At 45.6% G+C, this 23476-nt stretch overlaps 2 protein-coding genes across 4 annotated transcripts; both read right to left on the minus strand.

Moving 5' to 3' along the window:
- Nucleotides 1-4640: 4640 nt before the first annotated feature.
- Nucleotides 4641-9230, minus strand: LOC311220064 (tubulin alpha-2 chain; the record flags this gene model as incomplete). The annotated part of the gene is made up of 5 exons (XM_084303467.1): nt 4641-4934; nt 5672-6352; nt 6778-6926; nt 7512-7782; nt 9048-9230. The coding sequence occupies 5 exons, from the start codon at nt 9228-9230 to the stop codon at nt 4641-4643; spliced, it is 1578 nt and encodes a 525-aa protein (XP_084159593.1).
- A 289-nt stretch (nt 9231-9519) lies between these two features.
- PEX26 (peroxisomal biogenesis factor 26) lies at nt 9520-16668 on the minus strand. Of its 3 annotated transcripts, XR_014619330.1 has the most exons (6): nt 16345-16668; nt 15830-15970; nt 15095-15408; nt 13634-13780; nt 12015-12876; nt 9520-9657 (listed from the first exon to the last, which is right to left on the minus strand). XR_014619330.1 is itself a non-coding variant. In XM_084305944.1 (5 exons), the coding sequence occupies exons 1-5, from the start codon at nt 16518-16520 to the stop codon at nt 12792-12794; spliced, it is 771 nt and encodes a 256-aa protein (XP_084162070.1). In that variant the 5' UTR covers nt 16521-16668; the 3' UTR covers nt 10020-12791. The 3 variants fall into 3 exon arrangements, 2 of the variants coding, with proteins under 2 accessions (XP_084162070.1, XP_084162069.1); XM_084305944.1 differs by lacking the exon at nt 9520-9657 and having other exon boundaries at nt 10020-12876; nt 13726-13780; XM_084305943.1 differs by lacking the exon at nt 9520-9657 and having other exon boundaries at nt 10020-12876.
- Between the last annotated feature and the right edge of the window lie 6808 nt (nt 16669-23476).

Raw genomic sequence — 23476 nt, forward strand, 5'->3', positions numbered from 1 at the left:
AGTTTGTGCTGTTTTTTATAAGCTCACATTTACTTTGGTATATTCTTTGTGTGTGTGTGAGTGTGTGTTCTTTACAAAAACCTGCAAATCCCTCCTCTGATTTTGGCTAGGAAAAGCTGCAAAGGAAGGTTTCCCATGATAATTTCTGTCTGCTGCTTCTTCAGAAAGCCATCAGATCATCATAGCTTTAAGGCAGAGGAAGATTGCTCCAGTGTTCTCCCAGTGGAACTTGTAACATCCCAGTCCAGCTCGTGTGCTAGGCAATCTGAAATGTCAAAGCTCACAGCGCCACCAGATGTAGAGCTCTGTTCAGAGAATCATCTCAGGAAAAAGTCTCACAGCAAATACTTTAGACAATCCAGTACCCACATCCTCTTAGGCATTTTTTGAGTCAACGTGTCAGATCTCACAGCTACCAAAGCACTCTGAATTACTAAGCCATTTGCAACTTAGTCCATTGTCATGGTTCCGCTCGAGTGGGCAGCCGAGTTCCACCACAGCCGCTCTCTCACTCCCCCTCCTCAGAGAGGAACGGGGAGAAAATACGATGAAAAGGGCTCAAAGGTTGAGATAAGGACAAAGAGATCACGTAGTAATTATTGTAACGGGCAAAACAAACTGCATAGGGAGATAGTAAGATTTATTGCTTATTACTAACAAGCTAAAGAAGTGAGAAACAAAGGAAAGAAACCAAAAGCACCTTCCCCCCCCAATCCACCCTCTTCTTCCTCCTCCCCCTGAGCAGCGCAGGGGAACAGGGGAATGGGGGTTATGGTCAGTCTACAGCACTTCTCTGCCGCTCCTTCTCGGTCACTCTCGTCCCCTGTGCTGTGGGGTCCCTCCCATGGGATGCAGTCCTTGATGAACTGATCCGGCGTGGGCTTCCCACAGGCAGCAGCTCTTCCAGAACTGCTCCAGATATGGGTCCGTACCACGGGGTCCATCCCTCAGGAGCAAACTGCTCCAACCTGGCTCCCCTACGGGCAGCAGCTCCTGCCAGGTCACCTGCTCCTGCGTGGTCTCCCCTCCACGGGCTACAGGTCCGGCCTGGAATCTGCTCCGGCAGGGGTCTTCCACAGGCAGCAGCCTCCGTCGGTGCAGGGCCACCTGCTCCACCGTGGTCTCCTCCACGGGCTGCAGCGTGGAACCCTGCTCCACCGTGGTACTCCATGGGCTGCAGGGGGACAGCCATGCTCCTCACCACAGGCCGCAGGGGACTTCTGCTCCAGCACCTGGAGCACCTCTCCCCCTCCTTCTTCACTGACCTTGGCGCCTGCAAGGCTGTTCCTCACTCCTCTCACTCTCCCAGCTGCTGTGTGGCACAGCGTTTTTTTCCCTGTCTTAAATCTGCTCTCACAGAGGCGCAAACAACATCACTTACTGACTCAGCTCTGGTCAGCAGTGGGGCCCTTACCAAACATGGGGCAGCTTCTAGATCCTTCTCACAGAAACCACCCCTATGGCTCCCTGCTACCAAAACCTTACCACGTAAACCCACTACATCCATGTCTGCACTTTCTCTGTTCCTCCATTGCCCTTCTCCTCTCTTCTGAAGTAGGCAGGGAGAGCACCTCTTTGACTCTGTGTTAATCACTCCTCTGCCCATACCACTCAAACTCAACTGTCCCAAGACTACAGACTTGCCAGTCTTGTGTTGCCCAGCAGATCTGGGCACAGTATTTTTCATGAAGTGTGGATTTCCTTATTTTGTGCTGTCCACCCCTGTTTCTGAGTGCTTAGGCAGAAAGCCCTCAGTCTTGATTCAGAGGGTAACCTGAAAGCACAGCGTGGGACTGCTCCCAGGTACCAGTGAGTTTCTGTGACTCCAGGGTGGACCTCTAGACTTTCTCCAGAGAAAGACCAGGCAGATGTCCTGGGCCTGGATTCTTGGAAAAAAGTCATCTTGCTCACTGCTGTCATTCAACCTGTGTGGGTAGATGGTGACCTGGCCTCTGGGCTTAACCTTCCTCATACAGGGTATGTCCCATACAGGCCTCGTCACAGACTAGACTCAGCTGGAAGGGTCTGGATGTGCTTCAAGGGCTTCCTGTGCTGTGCCATAGGTGCCTTCCAGAGCCACACAACAGAGCAGTGCACTTGGGAGTTACCATCTCCAATCGTTTATGATATTAGCAAAACCCACCTCTTAGAGGGATTAAAAAAAAATAACACTCATACAAAACCCTGCACCTTTTTCTCTATTTAAAAATTTCTGAAAATAGATTTTTTTTAATAATCTAGAGCTTAGAAGTACTGCACAACAGATCCTGAGCTCACAACCACTAAGTCCTGTGATCTATCAGTTCTCTTCTGCCTAGAGAGCTAAATAAGTTAACAGGCGAATGAAGGATGGTAACTCCTTTATCTCATGGAAGCCACCTCCTCTGCCAGATGTGCAGCCCTCCCTGCAGATACAGTTATCTAAGTGTCTCACTCAATACTGGAAGAATTGTAGATCAATTTGGAACAGTAATGTGCCAACTTACAAAACCATGCCTTCCTAAGAAGTTATTTGATATATTTATTATATAAAAACCTCTCTTGTTTTTAATTTTATGCATGTGTAGACAGTACATGGTGCATGTACTTTGCATTTCCCATGCATTGTGATACCTTCCTAAGTGAGATAAATGGGTCATACAAAGGCTTCCCTATGTCCTTTTCAGAGCTGTAGCCTGTCGTTCTGTTGCCACCTGCTGGGAGAACGGACAGCATCTCGCTTCAGGTGTTTCTGAAATCCTAGTCTAGTACTTCAGTATCTACGTAGGAATCAGCAATCTCGATAAGAAATTGCAGAATCATCTCCCATGGTTTGGGAATTTCAGAACTAGAGGTTTTAAAATAAAGACCAACCATTCATTTTGCAAATTAAAAAGGCAAATTACATCAATTATGTTTCTGGATATGCCCACTTGTCTTTAAGACCTTTCAGCAAACCTAACAAACTGAGCCACCAGAAAGGAGACAACACTTCCTCTTAACAGTTTGGGCAAAACATAATGCAGTTCTGTAGCCCTGCTGGAATTGTAGGTAATGAGCATATGTTTCAGTGAAAACACTGATTTCTTTAAAATAAATTTATTTATTAAATATCAGTAATAAATCCAGCATTAAAGTGTGTTATGTATTAAAGCATTTTGGCCTGTCCATCCCCTCCAGGTGTCTGTTTGTCAGCATTATGGGAAACCTTCCAGATAACTGTGAGCACTTAAGCAAGTCAGACATGCATGGCAAGACAGACATAATGTCAGCACGACGGGTTTATTGTCTTGCTTCATGTATTGTTCAAGCACAGCACTGCTTGACAGGTAACCCAAACATTCAGGGTTTGCTTTACCTTCTATTATACTTTTCCTCCCCTCCTAAATAGTTGCACAAGCCTCTAGATTTTCATCACTGTCCCTGTTTTTCTAACTTTACACCTTTATTTGGTATTTTCAGCTTTAGTTAGTACCCCCAGTAAGCTAACAGCCCCTTCACCTTCTGCTGATTTGAGCAAAGTCCCTACAACTCCCCTTTCACTATATGTAATGTCTAGTAGCTTCTCCTGCCATCATCTCATAAATTCAGACATAGGTTAGTGCTAGGCAGCCACTTTTCTTCTTCCGTTGTCTGCAACATCCAACAGTTTCTCTCGTTGTTACCAGTTTTACCTCAGGCCACAGCTGGCCATCTGCCTGCGTGCCTTAACAATATATTGTTCTAAAATCCTCAAGCAATGGGAATATACAAAAATATACCCTATGAAGACTAAAATGTGAAGCCATAGCTGTTCTTAGCCATCCCCCCTGTATCTATAACACATTCTTTGTCATGGTTCTGGTTTATTCCATCTCAGTAAGTCTGATGGAGCTGGTAATGCTTCTGTCCAGCGTGCCACATTTTAAGGTCATTTTAAGGCCTTTGACTGAGTCACGGATACTATTAGTTTAGGAATTACAACACAACTGTCAGCATACTTGCGCCTCCACACCACTCTAGTTATGATGGCTACACAGTTGCTGCACAAGCATATCATGTTCTAAATCCACATTGAAGCAAAGAGTTGTCCAAGTTGTGTCCCTACTCTTGGCAGCTGGCAAAATCACACCTTCCAACCACCCCACACTGTGGATTGTGCAGAAGCAAGGGAACTCAGAGTAGGTGTGTGTTCTCAGCACCGACAGAATTCTCACTGCATCTTAAAGTAGGGCAGCTTTACAAGCGTTATGTTTAGAACTAATATGAAATAAAGACTGAGAAGTTCAGGTAACTCCTCTTCACATAGTGTCTGTAGTAGTTGTGTGGGAAATTTTGAAGCAACAGAGTTCCTCAAATAATATTACAGCTGCGTGACTATCTTTATGTTGAATAAATGACAGTACAGAAGTCAAAGGAACTCTTCCTTCCACAAGTAAACTTCCTTTCAGGAATATATTAGCAAGAAATATGACAGCTGTTGTGTTCTAAGGCAAACTGACTGGTTTAGCTGGTTATGTGTCCTGTGCTTGCTGTCTTGTGGTCTCATAGTGGACAACTCACTGTTTACAGTCTACTAAGGTGCCAATGGACTTGGTACATGTGAGAAAAGTGAAAATGAAGCCACATGAAATAAAGAGACATAGAGACAATCTTATGCACATTAAAAGGCAGATTAAGTTTTAAGGTTGCCCTGCATCGTTTTCATCCTCAAATGAATCAGTTGCTACTTCCTCGTAGTCCTTCTCCAGGGCAGACAAGTCCTCTCGGGCTTCTGCAAATTCTTCTTCTTCCATGCCTTCACTTACATACCAGTGCACAAAGGCTCTCTTGGCATACATCAGATCAAACTTGTGGTCGAGCCTTGCCCAGGCCTCTGCAATGGCTGTGGTGTTACTCAGCATGCAGACTGCTCGCTCGACTTGGGCAAGGTCTCCTCCTGGCGTAGCCGTGGGAGGTTGATAGTTGATCCCAACCTGCAAACAACAGTAGAAAAAAGACAGTTGCAAAAAAAGTTACAAGAAAGGGGATAAAAAGAGGCAATAAATGGGTTAAGAAAATTGTAGAGCCACTGGTGAGTGGAAGAAAAAAAAAGTAAGGAAAAACACAAATTATGTTAGTGAAATCCCTGACAAGTCTAATGTCATTCAAGATATGTTTTGTGTGCAAGTCAGTTCCTACTCTCACCCAAGTAAAATAAAGAGCCACTGACCAGAACAGGACTCTCAATGAAGAAAAACACAAAAATGTGTTGATATGCTTGACAAAACTGGTGAAAGTGGCTGTTCATGGAGATACTGTAGAAATGTTTCACTTACCAACAATGTATTATTGATACAGTTTTGCTGTGTTCTTTTTTTTTTTTTTTTTAATCTCATCAAGGACACTCTCAGCAGTGTCTTTAGAATGTAAGCCTTATCTTAATCTTTCTTTTAGAATGCAATATTTTAAGTTTAGAGTCTTACAGGGTTGACATTGTCCCAGTAATGAAAATAAAAATAGTATATACGCTCCCATTTACTTAAAGGCTTATAAGTCTGTGTCAGTGGGATGTCATTAGGAGAAAGGGCACATTTTATACACACATCTTTCTTAGGTTCATTCTTCTCACTAGTGAAAAACATGCAAGATCTAAAACTTTAAATACAAGTTTTCAGCTAAAATGAATTTGCTCATAAAACATGAAAGAGAAGCTCATGGCAGCCTTTCTCACCTTGAAGCCCGTTGGACACCAGTCAACAAACTGGAGGGACCTGTTGGTCTTGATGGCAGCAATTGCTACATTGACATCTTTGGGAACTACATCACCTCGATAGAGCATGCAGCAGGCCATGTACTTCCCATGTCGTGGGTCACACTTCACCATCTGGTTGTTGGGCTCGAAGCAGGAGCTGGTGATTTCAGCCACTGAGAGCTGCTCATGATATGCTCTGTCAGAAGAGATGATGGGGGCGTAGGTCACTAAGGGGAAGTGGATGCGTGGGTAGGGAACCAGGTTTGTCTGGAACTCTGTCAGATCCACGTTGAGGGCACCATCAAAGCGCAGCGAGGCAGTGATGGAGGAGACAATCTGGCTGATGAGGCGGTTGAGGTTAGTGTAAGTTGGGCGCTCAATGTCTAGGTTTCGGTGGCAGATATCATAGATAGCCTCATTGTCCACCATGAAAGCACAGTCTGAGTGTTCCAGGGTGGTGTGTGTGGTGAGGATAGAATTGTAGGGTTCCACCACAGCGGTGGAGACCTGAGGGGCAGGGTAAATGGCAAACTCTAGTTTGGACTTCTTTCCGTAATCCACAGAGAGGCGCTCCATCAGCAAGGAGGTGAAGCCAGAGCCAGTGCCCCCACCAAAGCTGTGGAAGATCAAGAATCCCTGCAGTCCAGAACAGGCATCAGCCTGAAAAAAAAAAACAACAGGAAAAGTAAAAGAATAAGTGAGCATATTTTAAATTAGACCCTCAGATAGAAACAGCAATACCCGCATGAGATGCACAGCAAAAGAGTTAGCAGTTTTACCAGAAAATCCACATCATCTGTTTTCCCCTGTAAATCTCAGGCTAGTGTATCACTAGAGCAATACATATACATGTATATATTTTTCCTAACAATAACAATGGTACAGCAATATTTAAGTTTTTCCATTTAAGTCTTCCACTCACATGAAAGCTAAGCTTGGACATCAAGTAAACACATTTTTCTGTTCTGAGCCAATGACAGGAGTAAAAACAAAATGAGAGCCACTATCAAAAAAAAAAAAGTATGACATGTTACATCCCCTCCCACCCACCAAGTGTGTCCTGCTTCTAACGTAACAGTGCATACCAGTTTGCGGATACGATCTAATGCCATGTCAATTTTGTCTTTGCCAATGGAGTAGTGGCCACGTGCATAGTTATTTGCTGCATCTTCTTTTCCAGTGATCAGCTGTTCTGGGTGGAAAAGCTGCCGGTAGGTGCCAGTCCGCACTTCATCTGAACGACAAAGAAAATGTACAAGCTTAGAAGAGAACCCTCAGGTAAATTATTAGAAAATATTTGCAAGAGTAAAACATCTTTTAGGATACTCCTGCTTTCTGATTCTCCATGCTCCTGTCTTTCATGTAAATACGAAGAAAGCATTTTCCACAGTTAGCAAAAGAAAAATAAAATCGCACACACACACACAAAGATTAGAAGGGAACCTCCCTAAGTAGTTTAAATTGTACTCATAACCAGTGCGGGTTTAGACAATAGTAAACTTTTGAGTTTATTATTAGTTAAGGCATCCATGACAGAATCAGTTTTCATCTAGCTGAAGGTGTCCCTGCCCATGGCAGGGAGTTGGAATTATATGATCTTTAAGGTCCCTTCCAACCCAAACCATTCTATGATTTTATGATCATTTCAATTGAGAATAACATATTTTAGTAATATTTCCTATTTAAAACTTTGAATATTCTACCTGGAGGTCAAGATCATCCCTAAAGATAAGGTAGAGTCCTGCTATTTGGTGATCTGAGCTTTGCCACACAGGAGAGTTAATTCATTTCACTTTTCCAGGACTGGTTCTATACTGACCTACTACCGTTGGTTCTAAGTCCACCATAATTGCCCGGGGTACGTATTTTCTGGTGCTTGTCTCTCTGAAAAATGTGGCAAAAGAGTCGTCATTGCTGGGTGGGTCACTGAAGGTGCCATCTGGCTGAATGCTGTGTTCCAGACAGAAGAGTTCCCAACACGCGTTGCCAATTTGAACTCCAGCTTGGCCAATGTGAACAGAGATGCACTCGCGCTGTAGTGGGAAAATAAGGGGAATGGTGGGAAGAAAAAATGAGAATCGGTTTATAGACTGTTAGGATGCTATCTGAAACCCCAAATAAACCAATGATTACAAAAGTTTCCACAAGACTGGAATTAACAAAAAACATTCTAATACTTATTTTAAAATAAGTAGATAAGTATTTTGTCGTGTGCAGAAAGAGACGCTAAGGACAACTAGAGATTTGCAGCTGTGTCTACACATGATGTAGAGTATGTACATGGTCTGTGTGTAAATACATGTAAGCCTGTACAGATAGAAAAACTGTATATAAATATACAAAATAAACTATAGTAGGTTCCAGCTGAGGAATAGCAGCTAAATCCAGTTGTCTGGGACAAGGTGCAGCTATGCTGCCTTATCGACATATAGAGAAAGCAAAGGGAATGAAGTATCTTCTGATCACTCAGCCTTCTATGAAACGAGCGTTAGGTGCAAAATAAGTTCATAGAAATTAAAGTAACTGGAATTAAAGTGTCCTTACTAGCTTAATTCATTCAACTCCTGAATGTTTCAGCTCATTCCCTGGGCAATTTTAATTTAATTTAAGAAGAGTTGACTTGCTGGAAATGTTTTCTACTAGATTCTCAAAACTGACTATGCAATCTAGGGAAACTGTTTTCTGTAGTCACAGAAACCCATCACTTTGTAATCTAGGTGTACCACTGTGGCACTAATTCAATTAGGACCAAGTAAAAAGCAATAAGGAGACCAAAGGTATGCAAATTCAAAAATACTTTAGCACAGTAACTTGTCATTATGCAATTAATTTCATTATTGTGCCACCTGCATCTATTTGTAGCATTGTTCCATAAGGGGAAAACAAAACAAAACAAAACAAACAAACAAAAAACAAACATGCCTCTGCATGCTTGAGGATAAAAACAGGACTAGAAACAAATGCTGGAAGAGGCTGTCCTAGTGCTTACCAACCTCACAAGAGGTTGTGGTAATCTTTTTCTTTCTCAATAACTGCTTTTGAAACCAGGCTCGACAGGCTTTTAATAAGGTTCACCCAACCTCTCAATTGCAAAACCTTGGACGCAGTACAAGAATTACAGATTTTCCCTGGTTTAGGCTACTCAAAAAAATGTAGAGAATCATGATGGCCTAGAAAGACCACAGGTTGTGAACATCCATCTTTGGTCCCCCTCTTTTAGTCACGGCTCTAACGCTGAAGCAAAAACGTCCCCTCAGCCTTCCCACCTTCACTCAGCCCTTGACCAGAGCAGGGAGGAAACAAAGGCCAGCCTCGCTGTTCCTTATCTCATAAAATAACCTGATCCTTTCCTTACCATGGTTTCTCCTGTGTGTTTCTTTTCTGGATTGGATGCAGAAGCGGTGGTTACTGATGTTTCTACTGTTGTACAGGCAACCTGACGCGAGGGGGACAGTGCATTCTTTCTTCGCTGGTGGGGGCCTGCAGCATCACAGTGGAGGCAGGAGAGGTCACAATCGCTCCCAGGCAACCTTCCCATGGCACCTGCTCCACTTACATCACTAGCCTGCTTTCACCCAGCCCTATAGTCTGTCGTTAAGAAAGTTTTCCCAGTTAGTTCTCCGTACAAAACATTAGTTTAAAAGGTAAACTAAAAAAATAAAAGAGTTACAGCTGATATTAGCAGCCAGTATTTCAACAGATAAGGGTGTCTTCACAAATAACTGTTTTCCTTCCTTGAAACGCTTACAACTGGTGAATCTGCTACTGGCAACTCATTTTAAAGAGTAATCATTTCAGAATTTCTTCATTAACACTTCCAAATGGTGGCATTTTTGTGTCTTTCTGACAAAGGCGACTGTGTCCTCCGTTCAGCTGCAGTCCACTTGCACAACTCCCCCTGAAGGAAGTGAGTTGGGGAACAGGTTAGGCTGTAAGGAGTTCCACTTGGTTGGCTATTTCATCATCTGTGGACAAAATACATCAGATTATCTCCTGGCCTCCTTTTCTTTGTGACACCTGTTTAGCTGATCACAGACGACTGTTCTTCAGCCCTTCAGGTGCTACACTGTGCCGGTACAAGTTCTTTGCATCCAGCAAGAGGATGCAAAAACAAAAAAGCAAAAACATCATTTGCTCTTTGTTCCGGAGATACGAGCAGTAGGTTCACATACACGTGGCAGGCACACACACTCTCTCTGAATGAGCCTTAAATGATAGGATTCCTGTGGAACTATGCACAGCTACATCTTTTCCCTCCGTGTTAGAATGACAGCACAGAGAAAAAACGCAGCTAAATATAAGCAACAGGTACTTTATTCTTAGCAGTACTGATCTTGGCCACCCCAAGGTACACAGAGACACTGAAGTATTAAAAATATATATGCTGCACCTTTCACGGAAAGTAATTATCACTCGCTGAACTCCTATGAAAATGCAGACCTGTTTCTACTGAATTAACAAGTCCTCTGCTTAATTCATGTATGCCCATGCAATGCAGACACATACTGAAACATCTCCAGAAATTATTTCACAAATCTATAGTGTCAACACATTTAATACAAAAGCTTTGATACACATAATCACAGCACAAATAAGCAACTCTACAATGAGGTAAATAATTAGTCATTTTATTGTGAAAATTAAATGTTGCAGGCTTACTATTAATTGCAAAACCAAAACCAAAACAAAACAAAACAAAAAACCAGATTGCTCATTTCTGCCTTCTTCCCTCTCATGAGGAACCAAATACAATACAAATGCAAAATCAGCAGTACTCAAGAGAAGTGGAGGTTGCTAACCTACAATTAAAATCAAGTTGAAGGTTAAAGTTCTGGTTAATGAGTGGCTGAGATATTTATCAGAATTTTAAAAAGTAATGTATGGTCTGTGCAGACCACTGATCCCAAGCCCCCAAAACGGGCACCTCTGCCATTTAACTGAAAGCATTAATTGAAATCTAAAGCAAACAAATGTTTTTTAGGTAAACAGTCAAGTGTTGTTAACAATTTGGCCTGACTTCGGAGGGAAGCTTACTATTTTATTAGCTTAAAGTATGTAGAGCAAGGCCTTACAAAGTGGTCAGTAGATACAACCGAGTCCCTTCTTGGAAGAACTCAACTCCAGCCAGACCCTCTGTGTTTGATTCTACCTGGTTTTCCCGTCAAGCGTTGGTTGCAAGGAGCTGTAACCACACTGACAGCTGGATTACAAAAACACTTAGCAGTATCAAGAACAGCTCTTCCCTATGTACAGAGTATGTAAGAAATAATTATATTAAGTATATAAGAAATAGAGAAATAATTACATAAACCATATTAAAGAGTTATGTGCTGCTTATCCTGATGTAAAGAAACAAAAACGTTGAAGGGACGGGATTTTTTTGTGGTTTTGTTCATCTAACTAGGCAAGGTGATTACTGTTTTCTGCATTCGTGGGTGACCTACCCCGCTTTATCTCACTTATCTCTATTGGGATAACTCAAGAAGAACTAGACAACATTATTTTAGCAGAGCACACACAGCACGATGACACCGGCAGGCTGCCCTCCTTGTAAATAAAACAGAAATAGCTGAGCTGCCACCTCGGTGTATAGCTATTGCTAGAGACAAACAATCCGCTTGAAGGGGGCTACTGTTGTAATACACTGCAGTGGCATGCATATAGGCTACTTTTCCCAAGTTTGGTGTGTTGGATAGGATTTGCCTGCCAGAACAGTGGCTTTGTTCCCCATTTTACCATTTTGACTCATGTCGGCGAGCCTGAATCCTCTTGGCACAGATGCTAGGAAGGCTGCCTAAGTTTGCCACAATGGCTCCGTGCCTCTAAGTTGTTCTTTCCAGCACACTTCACACACTGCTTCAGCAGAAGCACTATTTAAATAATCTGCACTCTCTCCTTTGGCATTACTCATTGTCAATCTATGATAGGCGGGTGGAAAAGAAATCAATCGTTTTACTGCCAGTCTCCAGTCTCTGCTCCAGGTGGTCAAAAATGGGGTCAGTCTGCTAACAAACCACCTGCAAATACAGTAATTTTCTTGCTACAGTTTTGGGAAGGCTTGAGGATCTCAGAGAAATCTCTTTCCACTTCTTAATAAGTTTTGTTGCGAATGATAGGACATTGCTAAATGGTTACCATGTAAATCAGGACTTTAGACGTATGGGTGGGAAGATGGGTTCTGGACACACAGAGACTCTCTGACATCTACATAAACAAAGCCAGAGGTATGGAAAGAGTAAAACAATGCAACAACTTCAGTTGTTGTTGTTCAACTAGACAATAATATGGAATACAGTTTAAAAAAATAAACCTATTTCCTTACCACCGCCACGTGCTCCTAAGGATTACTGCACATCAGGCAAGCACAAAGCACTGTCATTTGCATTTAAGAACAGCAGGTGCAGCACAACAGGATCTGTGGCACACCACCTAGGTTTTCTGGCTTAGAAATGACTAAAATCAAGGGCGCCTGTAAGAGGAGGTATCAGTCACAAGAGAAACCACGGTGTTCAAACTGCAACAGGCTTTGTTTTCTGCAGTGTTTTTCTTCCACAGGCTTGTCCTACATCCCGTGCTGGATGAACTGGGCATTTTAGATGTCTCCAGGCAAAACAGAGTGTTTCCCTAATTACTGGTACTCCTCTGCCTTTCACAGTCATGCTTCCAGGGACGTGATTTCAGTTGTTAAGTGAACTGCCCGGTATTGCAAGGATGGAACCTTCTTCCAGAACATCTCAGGCATCCTGCTTCCTAAGTGTCCATACAACTCGCACTCAAGAGCTACATCCAAATGAGCCCCTTCATCAGTTGTAGATTATGGAAGGCATGGCTTTACCCTAGAGCTGGACAGACCGGAGCTTAATAGACAAGAAATGTCAGGGATACTTGGCATGGTTTCAGAATTCATATACCACTGTTCCCTGGCTGAAGAAAGGAAGGTACTGCTAAGCAGGAGTTTACAGGTGGTCATCTCCGTTAGGGCACAGATCTCAACAGTACTTGAAGAGCCTCACGAAGTCCTCAAGACAAGCTGACACTTCTGCAGCAGCAGAGAAGAACACGTTCTGTGGTGGAATACACTTAATCTTGAATTGGAGGCCTATGAATTGGAGACAATACAGCTGCCCAAGCCTGTCGGAAGAGCTGGACCAGTTTGCAAAGGAATGGCAATGATGTGGGAGAAGCTGCGGAACAAAACACAAAGCAAGACAGTTTTACCTTTTATAATGAAAGGCTAAGAAATACTAAACATACTGAAAAAGAACTAATCCAACTAGAGTTAATGGAAACCTATACATCTTAATTCCTTCTGCTTAGTTCAGTACTTTGGACTTCACCCCAGGCACGACTCCCATCCCCAGCAAGGTTTCTGCAGTATTTTCCAGTGGGCAGAATAGCCACGGAGTGCCCACCACCCAGCAGAAAGGGTGTCTCCAGCCAAAGAAAACACCCACCCCCTCCACACCCCAGCAGCCACATTCATGTCATGGGACCTGCCCGTTTGTCAGTGACAGCTCCAGCCACCACTCGCAAGGCTCCAGCATGAGGAGCTCAAAAGCACGAGCAAGTCTCCGCCTTCCTGACAGGACAGCCCTCGGAGGCAATCACTCTTCCAAGAGCCATTCACCTCGTAGCACCTCAAGGTGGCAGAGGCTGAGTGTAGGACAGCCCAGCCCTCCTCCCTTAGCCAGTGCCTCGTCTGTTGGAAAGAACTGAGGGTGGAATAACGGTTAACAGGAAACGGACTCCTGTACAGCTGCATCCTTCTACGTGGATTGCAACGGGAAACATCTGAAACATGCCCAAACAGTACGTTCCTAGCCAGTTTTTGTGTCTCCCAAAGGTGAAACATTCATACAGACCAAATCTATTTAAATAAGCAATTGTCTTCTGTAGCCATTAAAGGATTAAAAAAAAAAAAAGGAAATCTTAATACCGTACCCGGATCTAATCTCACTACCACAAGGTACAGCAGAAAAGTAGCCAAGAGCATCTTTTTGTAAGGAAATAAATAAAAGTGGCTTGACATGGACCTCAGTGTTCTTCGTAGCAACGTCAACATGGTTAAGAGCTTTTGGGACAGAGCACCTAGAAAATGAGAATAGAGAAGCTGTTAGGGTAAAGTTAAAAAAAATAAATCATACAGATACTAGGAAATTATTATAAATAAGGTAAGACTATTCATATTTTAGTTGGCCTGAGAGGTTTTTGTGGTTTTAGTGGTTTTTTTTTTTTTTTTTTAATATTATTCTTATTATTACTATTATGATTTTGGTGGTTTTAAAAAGGGAACAGAGAAACAGTACAAATTTATGATATAATTATCCATTCATTTTTTAAGCCATCATCTTATACCACAGTAGTTGCAGCTTCTCTCCTAGGAGATAAAGTGATTTACAGTGCTGGAGAAGCAGAGCTTGAAATGCCAGATGTGGATTCTTCTCCATGGACTCGACTTCTACTGCAGAAGTAGTAGAAAATACAAAGAGCCAACAAAGTGCCTTTATAGGATGGCTAGTTAGATTTATTTTCCTTGGTACAGCTTTTTTTCTGTTTGTATTTTTTTATATATAATAAATTTATTACTAAGCATTTTAGAACCTGGAAAATTATTCTCATCTCTGAGTACTGCTCGAGGCTAAATATGTTTTTGAATTGTCAGCAAACAAATAATTGTCTTCCACTTCCTTCATTGACACCCAGCAGGACTTCCTTGTGGCTGGTATGGTCCGACATCATTATTAATACGTACTTAATTCTCACTACCATTTTTTAGCAAGGGATGAGCAGGATTGTGTAGGTAGTACAGCAAATCAGTTAGAGCCAGATGTGAAGAGTCATTGCACAATTGTATTTGAACAGAAGCCACTCACTCACTTAAGGATGTGTTCCATAAATGGCTTTGGTTGCCATCTCACTGGTAAAAGGACACCACCGCTACATAACCACACTTAAGGAAGAAAAAGCAATGGAAAGGTTGGTAAGAGATTACACTGCTTCTTTCCAAAGCCACTGCTCTGACTCTGGTTTCAAACAGCGGCAAATGAGATGGTTTCAATGATCACAGGGCCTGCAAAAGTTTTTACTCTTGGAACTCGCTTCTCTTAATGTGCCAGTGAGAGTTTGCTGTCTGTACACACTGCACAGTCCTGAGTGCTTGTGAAAGTCATCTCACCAACAGCTCTAGGGCACAAACAGATTTTCTGGGATGGACTATTACAGATTATAAGGAAGAGGGCAGACAGTTGATAGGTACTAACACAGAACACACAGATGTTGGTGACCAATCATAGTCCAGATTGAACTATTCTGGTAATCTTTAAGATATGTGTATCTCTAAAACTTTAAATAGATAATTTATTAAAAAAAAAAAAAAGAGTACAAACAAGAGGGAAAGCCTACCCAAAACAGTCTCTGTTGCTTTGTCTTGCTCCTCTTCATCAGTTGAGTGCATCTCTTCCTGTTGAGTCCACTGACATTGGCTATCACAAACGGTCTTGAGAAATGCCAGCTTCTGCTCGGTGTTTAAAACATCACAGCTGTCTACAAGCTCTTCTGCCGCCTTAAATTGGCCAAGTGGAAGCAACACATGCAGCAGATAAAGCTCCATCAACGAACTGTACTCAGGAAGTGTCTTATTGCTTAGGTTTCTCAGCCAGGTAGTGCCAACCTCCAGCATCACCTGGGGCTCTCCCACTTTGCTATACAACAGGATACTGCAACACAAGAAAGAAATAATAGAAAACAGTAATCTTGTGAAAGTTGGGATCGCTAGCAATTACTACCCAGAAGTACCTATGGTTAGGGCAGGCAGCAAGGTTTACGCTTGAGGTACAGAGACATCTCCCAGGGGAGCAGTGCGCTCTCAGAATCACACTGGCCCAGGTATTCCCAAAGGCAGCAAGAGCATGTTCACTACTGATTATGAACCCAGACGGGGGAAGAAAAATAAAAACATTCTGCAAAAGAAACAAACTCAGGTTTTTAATTTTATTATTCTTCTTTGTGAGAACAGGTCCCACGTTCCACTTTCATCCTTGCAACCTGCAAGGTGAAAACATCACACAATATTCAGGTCTGGCCGGCTCTTAACTAACGCAGGCCCTGTGCACGCGGCAGCCACAGACCCACACTCACCACAGCTCCAGGATCTTTGGAGGCAGGTGCCCAGGGAACTGGTAATACCGCAAGAGCCACGACAGCACTTCTCTCCAGCGGTTCATCTCAGCCAGAGCCTGGATGCCCACGACACACAGGGAGCACTTCACCTCCGCAGGACTGGTAACGAAGACAGAGACGTAAGCGCTTCTTATAACCGAATTTCCCACTGCATCCATTCTTACGAGCTACTTCGGCTAGCTCTTTGTGGTGCTGTACCAGCAGCTTGCCTCTCCCTTCCCTCCCCTCTACCTCTTCTCCCTCTCAATACAGGCGAGTTTGATAACCCCAAGATGCGCAGCCTGCACCTCTAGGAGCAAGCAGGGAAGGTTTCTACGTACAGCTGAGGGATGACAGACACGCACAGCCTTTTATACAAAAGACTGCGTTTATTAAACGCAGAAAGCCCCTAAAAGCGCGGACCACCCCCACGAGCAGCCCCGGGCCGCCCGGCCCGCAGTCACGCCCGCGCCCCGGAGCCGCCCCCCTCGCACCTCTCGGGGCCGCTGCCGGTGCCGCTGCCGGGCCCCAGGATGCTGCAGCCCGCCTCACAGCGCTCCAGGGCGGCGGCGAAGTCGCGGTGCAGCACCAGCAGGTCGCCCGCCTCCTCCAGCAGCGAGGCGGCCTGGGCCAGCAGCGGGGACCAGCCGGCGGCCGGCGCCCCGCTCATGGCGGCGGCGGGCGGGCTGCCGCTGCCGCCACGACACAGCCTCGCCGCCCGCCCGCACCCCGATCCGCCTCCAGCAGCGCCGCCGCCGCCGCCCTCCCGAGCCCCTCTCGGGTGGGACGGGCACCGAGAGCGGCCCCGGCACCCAGGGGCCGCCCGCTCCCGCTGGGAGGCCGGCAGAAGGCGGCTGCCACCGCCCCCCGGCGGCGCCAGGGCGGCCCCGGCGGCCATCTTCTGTGGCGCCCGCCGGGAGATGTAGTCCCTGCCAGCCTCGGGTCGCGCCCTGCCGAGGGGCGGTGTCTGACAAAATTCTGGCTAGAGAGCACCCAAGGGGTGTTTATTCGGGCCGCTCGTTCAGCAGCACCCTGGGGATAGGTGCTGCCCCAAGGGAGGACCGCCGTGCCACAAGCCTGTACCCACACGGGACATCTTTATTTAGGGTCAGGGCACGTCTCTGGCTTTGCCCCGGTGCTAAGCGTTCAGGGGGTTAACTCAAGCGAAGGGGAAGCCCTTCTCACTCGCCTGGCTGCCAAAGAGAGAACGACTAAACCCAAAGAACAACTAAACCACCTCGGTGCCAAAAGCAGCAGGGGTCCGCGCCCCGCGAAGGTCACCGCCTTGTCCGCTCGGCGGCCGCCAGGTGTCACCCGCAGCACAAGCATTGCCGCCTGCCAAATGCAAAGCTTTCAGGTGCTGCTTTGGAGCAAGGCGATAAAGTTGTTGTCCTGGGGTTTTCCTCGCCATAAACAGCCCGTGGGAGAAGGGCCTTGGAGTGCCTGGTAGTGGGGGAGCGCTCCCTGTGCGCTCCCTGTGTGCTCCCTCTGAAGCTTGGCTTTGCCAGCGGGATCCTGTGTTGGACAGGCTTTCCTCTCCTCGGGTTATAAAATCATTAAGGTTGGGAAAGACCTTCAAAATCATCTGGTCCAACCATCACCCTACCACGTCTCTGAGCACCAGGTCCAGCCTTTCCTTGAACACCCCCAGGGATGGGGATGCTCCTCTGGGATCCTTTCTTCACTCACCCAGCAGCCACTGCTTTAAGCAAATTAAACTATTAAATGGAGTTGGGTAATCATAACAGTATCTCCATCAGTACCCTACAGGCAACAATATAAAAATGTTTCACATTCTTCTTTAACTGGTATTTTAAAACAATAGGGTGTCTTGGTTGCAAAATAATTATTGCGCTCTGTGGAAACTCTCTTCAGAAATGAATCTGTACAGAAGAGGCAGGATTTATTATACTGTTTTGAAATGCAGATCTCCTACTATAGCTATTTAATTAAATAAATTAAAGTTACTAATGCAGAACATGTAGAAGAGTGAAGCACGGTTTTTAAAGGAAGTTTCCATGCCGTTACAGTGCTGGATATGGGGAACAAAGTGTGGGGAAAATCCATAAAAATTGGTGCTAACTCTGTAAGTGGCTGCTTACAGGTGGCAGGACTGAGTGCTGGCACCTCACGGTGACGGTACAAGCACTCTGCAGCAGCAGCAGCTTTCGCAAGGTGGTGCATGCGTGTGTGCTGTGCCATGAGCTGTGGAAGAGGCCCCGGACAAATTAAGCCCATTTAAGCCACAGCAGAGAAACATTGCAGAAGGCAGGGCCGAGCAGCTAAGCAAAGGCGGGGATAAAGCCTTTCGGACTTCTGTTACTGTTGCCTGGCTCTTGCAATTTGGAAAACAACATTCCTTTTTGGGAACTACAAGTCCCAAAGTGCACTGTGGGAAGACTCTGGCTTGTACCAGCTAGTGCCCAGCACAAATTCCCAAATATGGATAAGGAATCAATTTTGAAAAAGCCTCACACTCACCAAATACTCCTCACTGAGACACTGAAAAGGAGCGAGACAGCATGAAAATGAGGTGAGTCTGCAACATGCAAAGGTTTTATTTGAGAATGTCTCTTGGGGAGAGCAGCCAAGAATATTCTGTTCCGTAGAAGGACAGCACTGCGGTGCACAGGCGATACGAGAACTGTGGCAGTGGAAGGGACTTGGAAGTGGGATTGTTGTTTCAGGTGGGCAAGTAAGCAGCAGGAGCTGCTGTGCTGCAGGGTGAGTCAGATCCTGTTTCCTTGCAGATGCTCTTTATTAATAAGGAACTATGGAAAGATACATGAGCTGCAATAACACTGCCGTAAGTTAGAGGCGGAGAAGGGCAGGGGAGAGGTAGGAGCTGCGCTAAGCAGCAGTTGCAGTGCGGTTCGTTAAGAAGCTCTGGTGGAACAAGTAGCCTTCTAATAGTGATAATTACGGGTGAAATTAATGTCTCTGTAAAGCATGGCAGAATGTTTTTGTACTTCACCCCTCTTCCTAGAGGGGACAGTGTGGTGCCTTGAAGGCCAAACTCATACCATTCCCTGGCCTGCAGAAGATGGTAACACACGGAATTGCGTAACTTCAGGCCACGAACAGCTACCCATTTACTGGCAATTTGTTGATGAGCCAAACAAAATCCTTCTGTGACGGAATCGTCCCAGGGGAGGAGAGGGATGCTCGACCTCCAGCCTCAGAGGAGCAAAGTCCCAGCAGCCTCCCTTCGTTTCCCTGGCACTCTCCTTGCAGTCCAGGTGCCGTTCGTGGGCCTTATTTCTCGCTGCCATCAAGTGCAGCTGCTTGGCCGGCTCCACAGCCTCCTCCTGCTGTGTAGGGCCATGGTGCAGTGCTGCAAGTGTAGGAGGTTCGGCCAGGACAGGGAGTGAAGCGTGAGGCGGTTTGGGCTGGTAAACTGAGCTGTCACGTGTGGACGCTCATCACCAAATCAGAATGACGCTGTTTTTCCAGCCTTCCCGAAATGAGAAGGGCACAGACTGTTTTCAAAGCTGCAAGAGTCACTCTTGTATCTGAATTATCCTACACAGCAGGGCTATTCCCCTACAAATATATTGGAGGAAGTCAACGTACTTGACTGTGCTCCTGCTTCCTGGATAACCATTTATTGTAACCAGAAAAGCTGAATTCAAGCAAACTTGCTTAAGAAGGAGCATCACAGTGGATTTTGTGTTGTGAGTGTTGAGGCCTGGCTCTTTGCTCTGGCCTGAAATCTAGGATTTTTGGTCGTGGTTGTCCTGATTTTATACTGGAAAAGGAATGAAGCAAGTTGCAGAGGGGCCTTGTTTGTGTCTTCATCAGCTGTGAATTCACAGGTTCCCCTCCTCCTGCTCCTGCGAAGCAGTTCAAGGAGAGTTTAGAGTTACAGGCACCTGTGGAAGGCCTCCTGAGGCAAATCGCCTCAAGTATTAATCCAGATCTGACCAGCACACGGTCACAGGGCCAGGGAGCTGGCAATCAGTCTTTTGTGCCGTCTCTTCTGTGTCAGTAGGCTGTTAATGCGAGATTAGCAGCATTAGGGAGGCTTGGAGCTAGAAACTGTGAGGCCCTACAATTTGAGCTGAAGCGAAAGAAACACCTTTACGTCCAGACAAAAGCACAGAGCAGCAAAGCACGTTAATAAAGGCATTATAAGCATGGCTGAAGGGAGCATGGTCTCTAGGAAAGCTGTGGAGTTTTGCAGGACTTGGTAGCCATGTATAAGGCAATGAGGGCCACAGAGAGTGCAGGCTCCAGTGTGCAGCACTCCGTCTGCACCACCACGTGCTTTTGTTTGGGTCTGGCTAGGCCATTACATGCTGGAACCTGTAATTCACCTGTAATGTCCACAAGCGGTGCACCCCTATTAAATATGAAAATATCTGGTTGCAGTTCCCTTCAGTTAGCCAAAACTCAGGCCCCCTCTAGCTCCCGGCAGGCCTTCATTAGAGCCCCCGGTGGTGTGAAGGTGAGCACTTTCCACCTGTGCGTTGAACAGATGGCCAAGCATGACCTTCTGCTTTCTATTTTACTTAGCGTGGGACAGAAGCAAATGTATTTTGTTGTTTTAAACATAGAAGTACTGAGTGGTGACTCACCTGATGTTGAACCCCCCTGCTGGTGTTCCTAGTTACTGTTTTTTAAAGCACTCGCCTCTTATTTTGGCTGCATGAAAACCCAGATAACCAACAGGCAAGGATGGTAGAAGACAGGAAAGAAAACCGCAGGGGTAATCATAGCTACAATCCTGCCGGAGTTGTCACATGGCATTGAAGGGTGAGCAAATCCCTGCTGTAACCTTCACCACTGAACCACAACCACTGTGTAAGGTGCAAACACTGGAAACCAGAAGACTGGAAATGCAGAGCTGTTTCCACAACTTGTAGTAACTTGAGTTTTTCTTAAATAATGGCAAAAGCTTCCCGAAACAAAGGGCGATTTTGAATTGATTGTGCCTCTTTCTTTGTTCCATGCGGAGCAGAATGCCAGACTTGGCAAGGCAGCAGCCAGCTCATACCAGCTGTTACTTTTTATTTCATTGTTACTGTTATAATAGTAATAATTAGTGCTGGGTGGGGCATTTCATAGCTTTAAGGTGACCAGTTCGGTTAAAAGCCTAAGGCTTCTTCTTTTCTGCAACCAGTTATTATCTGTGAGAACATACTGAAGGCTGTCATCAGTGTGGGTCAATTAAATCCTGTCTGCCTGGCACTGCATCTCTTCGCTCACAGATTCAGAGTTGCATGCCCTTCTAATGGTTAATATCTCTTCTTAGAGCCCCACCTGCTGAAATCAGTTGGTATCAGTTAATCTCTCTCTTTCCTCTTTTCCAAAAGTGAACAGTGTGCTCTCATGGTTGGGAGAAAAAATCCTGAAGGTGCTGACACCATATGGCAAATAAGAAAAGTATTTTCTCAAGTCACATTGTTTTAACCTAGCTTCATAACTCCTCAGTACTTGTCTTTTTCAGTGTTTTTAAGACATCTGTGCCCCATTTTTAATGCAAGCTTTCTATGCCCTCCTGTCAGTTATCCCTACGAACCAATCCTGCATGCTCTGCGTGAGTTGCAAACTGCAGCAGACGTCACAGACATTAACAAACCCGTTCGCGTCTCAGACCGCTGGTCCTGGCTCTTATGTGGCTGGGTCTTGTGATGCCCATAGAAGCTGCAGCTGGAGGTTGTTTTAGGAAAGCTGGCAGCGCTTTCGAGTTGCCTGGTAACAGCATCCATCGCTGGGAGAGGATCGGCTGGGGAGGGACCGTGCACTGATGCAACCTCTGCGTCTGCTGTTCCAGGGCACATATACTGTACCGCTGGGCACCCCTTGGGCGCCAGGTCCGCGGTGGGCAGGACTTCCCTGCTTGTTTTGGAGAGTAATTAAGAAGCCACTCTTTATTTTATTATTTTGTCTCCAAGCTTTTGTTACATTGGTAATGAAACAGCAGCATCTCTCTGTTTTTGGGGTGGGATTTTCCCCTTCCTTTGGAAGATCTGCATGCTATTTTAGGGCGTTACTGGATTGAGGGGTATGATTCTGCTTTGTATAAAATTAGTGCCTGGAGCAGCATATTACCCCCGTTTCTCCTGCGAATTGATGTTCTCTTTCCCTCTGTCCCCTTCTTACTTGCTGGTCCTTCTCACCTTTCTCAGCAGCCTCACAGCAATACTGGGTGCAGACAAATGTAGGATCAGGTGCCTAATTAGTTTATGTGGACTTAAACACACTTGTTTACTTCTCGGCACTGGGGGAAGGGCAGCCCACAAGGAATCCAAGGGCTGTCTGTCCTGGAGGTTTTCAGCTTTAAAAGCAGCCTGAGCAGCCTGAAAGGGCAGGCCACAGTTTTCTAGCTTCATTTTCATTCCAGATGCCTGTTTGTGGAGGAAGTTGAAAACTCAGTCTGTATTACCAAATCTGAAATAATTTCTCATTTAGGGTTAGATCCGAAGTGTTTATTTCCAAAAAGTGACTCAGTGTAGGCAACCTGAAAGAACTTGCTTGAAAGGTTATGGAAAAGCTAATAAACTGTAATTACCATATTTTGGAACTCTACCATAGAGCAGGACAGTTGCATTTCAAATATTTTGGGTTTAGTCAAAGTGAACTTCAAGCTATAACTTTCCTGTCTCCGACTGCAGTCACCCTTTGGCAGACGTAGCTGGGGGAATTTGGTGTGCTATTCCCAGCACAATTAACTCTCACCCCGGATCAATGCTGGCTCGTCTCTGGGAAGCAGGAACACAGCAGCTCGTGTTAGTGCGTGTCAGCCACGCGCTGCAGAGACAGCGGCTGCTGTTAAACTACCACCAAGAAGGGCTTGGACCAAGGTGGCTCATGGCTCTGCAGTGCTTGCAAGATCTTTCCCAGCATTTCCAGGGTGAGAGTGGCCCGGCTGTGGGGACAAAGGCTTCAGGGAGCAGCAGGGGCTGCTCCGTGGAGGAGGACACGTCGCGAGCCTGGGGCAGGCAGGGGCAGTGCCCTCTGACCAGGGTGCAGTCACACCCGCGGGATCTGGAGGGCTGACAGCATCAGGCACTGATAGCAGCACCAGCATCAGAGGGATTAGGATCAGGGTCCGTGCCAGGAGTCCAGTGGGGAGCAGCTGGAGATAGGACTGCAACACAGGTCCAAGGTCTGCCCGGGGGCAGTGACAGCACCGCAGGCTCCTACAGCTCCAGCAGAGCTCAGGCCAGACCCAGGTGCCCAGGATGGAGCTTACATGGAGCCCCCATCCCTGGCCACAGGGAGCAAGGGGCAGGGGCAGTCCCTGCTGAGGCTGCTCAGGGCATGGAAGGTCTGTCAGTGCTGTCAGGGTGCAGGCCCTGGCACTGACTTCCTAAGCTACTCCAGGTGTTTCCAAAATGATTGAACAGCTAGATAGCGTAGCCATTTTTTAAGCAGTTCTACTGATTAATAGACTTGTGCAAGTGCCTTGATTTAGCTGAAAATTAAATATGTCCTGGGAAGGTATGCGTCAAGCATTAAAATTGTCCCAAGTCATCTTAGATGCAGAGTTTATTGACAAGAGATTTCTTCCTGTACAGTTGTTCTCTCTCTGAACATCAGCTTCTCTTTTCATAAAACAGAGGTAATATTTTCATTGTCTTTACTGCCTGGTAGAAGGGTTATTAGTCTTGCAGTTTGTGT

The sequence above is a fragment of the Netta rufina genome (genome assembly GCF_964035555.1).
Source record: "Netta rufina genome assembly, chromosome: 1".
Classification (NCBI taxonomy): domain Eukaryota; kingdom Metazoa; phylum Chordata; class Aves; order Anseriformes; family Anatidae; genus Netta; species Netta rufina.